Below are 7,474 nucleotides of genomic sequence, written 5' to 3'. Positions count from 1 at the left end.
CATTGTCTCGGACGTTCCATTTTCGAACGTCGCTGCTTCTCTAGTTCCATTCCCGGACCACCCATCACGCGTGACCATGAGGGAGATCGTGCACATCCAGGCCGGCCAGTGCGGCAACCAGATCGGTGCCAAGGTGAGTCCATGGATCCTAGGAAGCCACGCACCTAGTGGGGGGACCCCAAGAATAAAAATGCCCAGGGTTATTCTGGATCAATTACCCCAAAAAGGCTTTCAGATGTCAATCATCTAACATATTTAGCAGGACACCGGTGGGGAGAAAATGATCCACTGATTCAACCATTTCTGTGATATATCTTAATTCAAAAAAATTCTAGAAAAGAATAAACCCAAATATCCCGTTTTTAGCATGGAATCCAGCATTGGATGGATATTCTTTTTTTTTTCCAGGCATGGAACTGTATTTTTTTTAATGAGCCTTTAAAAAAAAGACCAAAACCAAAATTTCTTTCATAATTAAAATATTTTTGGTATCATATTTTTAGGGGATTGATTTTAATTCTGACAGTTTAAAAACATGTTTTTTTAAATTTTTTTTAGATTAGATGTAAAATGTTTGCAAAGGTTAAATTCCCTAAATAATTATTTCCTTAAATTTATCAATTTTATTATCTAGAATAATTTTGGTATGTAACGGTTAGATATCTGGAGACGATGGAAAACGTAATTTTGGTTAAATGGGGCTCTCCTCCAGATGTTCTAGGGGTTAATCCATAATGGCGGCAACTTCTAGATTCTTTCAGACTGTAATGGCGTGGAAAGGTCTGAAGGGCTGCGAGATGCCCCCTCATGGAAATGGCAGGTTTTTTTTCACCCCATTCAAATTTCCACTAATTAATTATTAATAAAATAAAATAAGAATTTTTTTAAAGAATATTTTTTTTTTCCCAATGTAGATTATTACAAATTCAATAATTACACCTAGAGGCAGATGATTTTTTTTCACGGCTGAATATTTTTTATTTAAAACAAAATTGAAATAATATCACAATGTTTTGTAAATGTTTTCATTTTGTTTTATTTTAAGAATGTATGAAGTATAATGTATAAACATATAATAACATTGTTTCTATGATCAGCATTTACATAATCTGTTTTACTGGTTGGGGGGGGGTCATATATTCTGGTAAATTGGGTCTTTTTAGTTCTTTTCAAAGAGGGAGTGGTTTTGAGGGAAAAAATATAAAAACAATTTCTGATTTTTTTTTCTTTTACTGTGTAAAAATCGCTACACTAAAAAAAAAACTAATTTTAGACATTTTTTTAACATATTTTAAAAATTATTTATTTAAAGAAATCTGCATGTTAAAATTTCACAGATATAAAAATTTATTTTGGATTTAATAAAAAAAAATAAAAAAAATAAAAAAAAATAAAAAGCTGACGATCTAGCGGCGATATTTTCAGTGACTGACTGGGATATATTTAAAAATATTTTATATAAAGGGTCAGACTGAGGTTCTTTTTTTTTTTTTTTTTCTTCCTTCCCCCTCTTCTTCTTGTCAAAGAAGCAGAATGCTCTATGGCGCCAACTCGCCCCCAGCCCCCTCCCTCCCTGTAAGCCTTTGTTCTGTCGATGGCAGGAAGCCTCCGAAATGTGGAGGGAGCCTAGTTAAAAAAAAAATCTAGACAGAGGGAACCGTCAATCCTAATTCGGCTAATCCACTAGAGCCCATTAGGAGGTTTGTAAGCCTGGAGCCGAGAATCTGCCCTTTATTTATTTGCCCCCTTGGATCCCAGGATGACGTAGGCAGTATCTGCAGTGCAGTGGAGCTCGGCAGTAATGTTCTTACAGCAGGGATTAGGGGAAGGGTGTAGCTAAGGTAGCCATCTACAGGGCAGTTACCCTATGGCTGCCATACAATAATACGACAGGATGGGTTTTACCCTACAGGGGCTTTACGTGGGTTCTATACAACATTTCGATGTGGAAAAATACATGTATAGTAATTCTATGAAAATCCTTCTGCATACACTATGTATCTTAAGTATAAATATGGGAATTTTATGCAAACTATATTATTATATATTTTTTTTATAGCTCCATCATATTCCGCGGCGCTGTGCTGCGGGTATACAGGACATAACAAGTAGTGTATAACATCACAGATTCATTTATAGAAACAAGGGGTAAGGAGGGCCCTGCTCATAGGAGCTTACAATCTAAAGATTGTAATTATATTATGTATCAACAAAAAATATTTAAATTATTAGATGTTAATTTGTATTTATTGCACTAATGAAATACATATTAAATATATATAAAATATATTTTTTAACACAAATTCAAACAGGTTAATTTACAGGGAATTTGGCCCTAATATTAAAGTGTCTTCTATTGCGTCCGAATGATCGTTTGGCCCCTGTGAGTTTTACGGGGGGCTGGGATCTGCCCACCCTGGCACGCTGGCAGTATGGCGGCAGAGCTAACGGATTCGAGCTGCCGGCTGTCAGTTCCTGGCTGTCGGGTGCAGCTGCAGTGCCACGCCCTGGGCTTTAAATGCCCCCCTTCGGCTGGGTGGGCATCTGTGTATACTTCACATGAATGGAATTGTTTCATGCATATGTATGGGCATCTATGCACGGTGTCAGCTGTGCGCTCTGCGTTGCCAGCATGCACTCATTCTCTATATACATTTATTAAATGATATAGAATCATATAGACGGAGAGTGGTTTTAATAAAGGCATACTTGGGGAGTGATGTCATGGTCTCACTCTAGTGGTGATTTAATTTTCAGGAAAGGGCCTTTGAGTCACATTCCCTTTTTCGCCCACGTTTGCATTTCTAAAGGGTTTATTGTTCTCTGACCTAACTCTGGTGATGTGGATGGGGGGGAGGGGACCTAATGGAACAGAATGCAGGACAAGCCTAGAGAGAGGAAGAACAGACTACAGGGAGAGAGACGCATTACATGTACTGTAGATCTAGAGCCAGGGAGAACACACTGCAGGGAGCGAGATACGTTACATGTACTATAGATATAGAGCCAGTGAAATGTATTACATGTACTATAGATCTAGAGCCAGTGATATGTATTATATGTATTATAGATCTAGAGCCAGTGATATGTATTATATGTATTATAGATCTAGAGCCAGTGAAATGTATAACATGTATTATAGATCTAGAGCCAGTGAAATGTATCATAGATCTAGAGCCAGGGAGAACACACTGCAGGGAGCGAGATACGTTACATGTACTATAGATCTAGAGCCAGTGAAATGCATTACATGTATTATAATTCTAGAGCCAGGGAGAACACAATGAAGGTAGCGAGATGCATTACATGTATTATATTATGTTCTAGAGCCAGTGTAATGCATTACATGTATTATAGATCTAGAGCCAGGGAGAACACACTGAAGGGAGCGAGATGCATTACATGTATTATATTATGTTCTAGAGCCAGTGTAATGCATTACATGTATTATAGATCTAGAGCCAGGGAGAACACACCACAGGGAGCGAGATGCAGTACGGATTTAGAGTGAGAGATAACGGGTTCCAAAATGCCTTACGGATCTAGCGTTAGAGTAGACTGTAAGGTGCATCACAGATCTAGATTCAGGGGAAACAACTGCATAAAACGAGATTCTTTATGGATCTAGTTACAGACTCTGGATTATACTTGGATTTGTTCCGAGAGAGAATGGGATCTGGGAGAAATAAGGGTGACCTGATTCGCTGATCTGAGAATGAGATCAGATGTAAGAATAGACTGAGGCTGCAGATCGAGAGCAAGGGCAAGGGTTACGGTGTGGGTGGTGCGGATCTGGAGTCACTGATAACGCGGTATATATCTGGCTTCATTAAAATGTGAACCTGAGTGGAGACCTGAGTGGGTTCCGAGTGGTGTGCTATCCCGTTGTACCACGCTGCGGAATATGATAGCGCTATATAAAACAAATAATAATCAGTTAGATCTCGTTCCCGACACATTTCGTGATCATTGAGCAGCTCTCTTACAAAATATCGTTTATGATATCGCTTGCTCTGGTCCCTGGTGCTCTCGATACGCATGTGCCCCTACCACCTCCCAACGCCTGCAGTCCCTGTATCCACTACAAACCAGGCTATGGCTGGTTGAGATTTCAAACAAAAGAGCGATTGATTGTTGCGTGACCAAAAAGGGGAAGTTATTAGAACTTCCTGGTTTTGTCCTTCATGAATAGAACTGTTAGCATGTAACGAAATCTATATAATGTTTCTTTTCCTCTTGATTGGCTTCTAGTTTTGGGAAGTGATCAGTGATGAACATGGAATCGACCCAACTGGAACATACCACGGAGACAGCGACCTGCAGCTGGACCGGATCAGTGTATATTACAACGAGGCCACAGGTAACGGAACCCCTCCGATGATACGAGGGGGGTTATTGCTCTCAAAGTGGACCCCGTCACTTTCCAGATCCTTACATTTTACAGTCCAGGAAGCAAAAAAAAATATTATTCTATAAAAATAAAAATATAAATGATGTAATAGATATAGAATTTAAACAAAGCCTTTTTGTTATATCAAATAAAGCAGCTGACTTAGTTATTTTTGATTGGATATGCAGGGTTTGCTGATCCAAAATCTGTGTTGTGTCACCTTTTAGTAGTAAAGTCTGTTCCTCTCGTGGAGATGCGGTCATCATTCTTGAACTTTATTTTTATGATTCTAAGGGTCTCTTTTTATCGATTTTTGCAGGTGGTAAATATGTCCCCAGAGCCATCCTTGTTGATCTGGAGCCCGGAACAATGGACTCTGTCCGCTCTGGACCCTTCGGACAGATCTTCAGACCAGACAACTTTGTCTTTGGTAAGACACGTCGAATACTTCTAAAAATCTCGCACACAGCCAGTGTAAAGGGTCACAAAATGGTAAAAAAATATATTTTAGATGATAATCTTTCTTTGATACCTTCTTCTAATTTAGGACAGACGGTCACTCATGTATCGTGTTTCCATGCAAAAGTTTTGTTCCTCCTCTTTATTCACTCTAAATCTCCTTTCTTTTCTCAGGGCAAAGTGGTGCCGGTAACAACTGGGCCAAGGGCCACTACACCGAGGGAGCAGAGCTGGTAGACTCTGTCCTAGATGTGGTCCGAAAGGAGGCAGAAAGCTGCGACTGCCTGCAGGGTTTCCAGCTCACTCACTCCCTGGGTGGTGGTACTGGTTCTGGTATGGGCACCCTCCTCATCAGCAAGATCCGTGAGGAGTACCCTGACCGTATCATGAATACATTCAGTGTTGTGCCCTCCCCCAAAGTCTCAGACACAGTGGTGGAACCATACAATGCCACCCTCTCAGTGCATCAACTGGTTGAGAACACAGATGAGACCTACTGCATCGACAACGAAGCCCTTTACGACATCTGCTTCCGCACTCTGAAGTTGACAACCCCAACCTATGGCGACCTGAACCACCTGGTCAGTGCCACCATGAGCGGAGTCACCACCTGCTTACGTTTCCCAGGTCAGCTCAATGCTGATCTTCGCAAACTGGCCGTCAACATGGTCCCTTTCCCACGTCTTCACTTCTTCATGCCAGGGTTTGCTCCACTGACCAGCCGAGGCAGCCAACAGTACCGCGCCCTGACCGTTCCCGAGCTAACTCAGCAGGTATTCGATGCTAAGAACATGATGGCTGCTTGCGACCCACGTCATGGCCGGTACCTGACCGTAGCGGCAGTGTTCCGTGGACGTATGTCCATGAAGGAGGTGGATGAGCAGATGCTCAACGTCCAGAACAAGAACAGCAGCTACTTCGTAGAATGGATCCCCAACAATGTGAAGACAGCTGTGTGCGACATCCCACCACGCGGCCTTAAGATGGCGGTCACATTCATCGGCAACAGCACTGCCATCCAAGAGCTGTTCAAACGCATCTCAGAGCAGTTCACCGCCATGTTCCGCCGAAAGGCTTTCCTGCATTGGTACACCGGAGAGGGCATGGACGAGATGGAATTCACTGAAGCAGAAAGCAACATGAATGATCTGGTCTCCGAGTACCAGCAGTATCAAGATGCCACGGCTGAGGAGGAGGAAGACTTCAATGAAGAAGCTGAGGAGGAGGCTTAATTCTCTTCACCACCAACATTCCTCTTCTTCTTCTTTCCTTCTCCATTCTCAGGCTGAGAAAATGTCCGAACCGAAGATTAGCATATGTTTTTCTCCATCTTTTTTCCGGTTTCCTCCTGTTTCTTCCTCTCCTTTTTTCTCTTCTCCTCTTTCATTCTTTCTCCAGACATGTTGTGTAAATCAATGAAGGGTACACCTTGGCTCCAGCAGGGTATAACGGGCTTAAGGAAAGGGACGGTAGGTCTCTGGCCTTGAAAGATCCAAGCCGTAGATGGCTAGCGTCCCGGAATTTTAGATCAGGCCTGACCAAAAAAAGTGTGATTTTCATCTCATGCGGCCTACACTATCAAAATGTCCTCTCCCCTTCTGTGACTGGGTGCTGGTCTCCGCAGTCACCAACGGGTCCAAATTCTTCTCTTAAGCCCTCGGATTGTAGGAGAGCCTTCCGACACGTGTCCCGTTCTGTGGCCTTCTAGGCCTCGCTACAATGTTTGGTGGTAATTCTCGTCCTACTTAAGTTATTACTGTGGAACCACTCTTATGAAGCATCCCAACAACATTTGTTTGTGTCGCTTCCCTGACCCTAAACTCGATACGTGTCCATCCGTACCTACTGTGTATGGACCTCTAGAACACGCCAGGCCTTGCCGACAAATATTTATTCCTTCTCAGCAATTAAGACCTCAGTTTATCTCAAGCATCTTAACAAATGCACTTAAATCATTTCTGCTGAACAGTATTGGTTATTACCAACGATTTCAGCCGCATTATAAATGCCGACGTCGACACCTTAGTAGTTGGCGCTTTTTAAAAAAGTTCGGCGGTTATCAGTTTCTATCATCTTTTGGGGGGAGGGGGAGACTTTCACACGATGGAAGACGGATGTTTCATGTTATATTTTCCTTCGCTCCTTAACGCTCTTCATCCTTTTCCTCTCTTGCTGTATCCATACCATAATTATTTTTTATTTTACTGTTGCTTTTTCATATTGAAAAGATGACAAGCCTGTGACAAAAAAAATAAAACTTTTTTTTTTAATTTTCCATGCTGTGTGATGACGCTTTTATTTGGGTACATACGATAAAGCGTGGCTTATTATGGATTTGGGGGGGCCTAACCCTAATGCCAAGGGTGGGTTTTAACACGAAAAAAAAAGTAAATTACATAGTTTTAACTAAAATGTATTTATACACACTGAAAACTACAGACTAGGGGCTGGTTGGTGATCTAAATCCCACCAAAAATATGACACATTGAGGACCAGCGCCGTATATTTAACTCACTTAATATAACAATAGAAAAACACTTAACTTCGACATGGCAGTAAAAAACAAAATCACTATTTTGTTTTTGGGGAAAAACCTCAATTGTATGAATCTTTAAAAACCCCTCA

General features: G+C 41.4%; 1 protein-coding gene across 1 annotated transcript; it reads left to right on the top strand.

Moving 5' to 3' along the window:
* Positions 1-7,124, top strand: LOC128504022 (tubulin beta chain). The gene is made up of 4 exons (XM_053474237.1): positions 1-133; positions 4,252-4,360; positions 4,710-4,820; positions 5,024-7,124. Exons 1-4 carry the CDS (start codon positions 77-79, stop codon positions 6,079-6,081), a joined length of 1,335 nt encoding a protein of 444 aa, XP_053330212.1. The 5' UTR covers positions 1-76; the 3' UTR covers positions 6,082-7,124.
* The last annotated feature ends 350 nt before the right edge of the window (positions 7,125-7,474 follow it).

Source organism: Spea bombifrons, chromosome 8 (assembly GCF_027358695.1).
Source record: "Spea bombifrons isolate aSpeBom1 chromosome 8, aSpeBom1.2.pri, whole genome shotgun sequence".
NCBI lineage: Eukaryota > Metazoa > Chordata > Amphibia > Anura > Pelobatidae > Spea > Spea bombifrons.
Note: the sequence above shows the minus strand (reverse complement) of the source record. Positions and strands in the feature narration are given on the sequence as shown.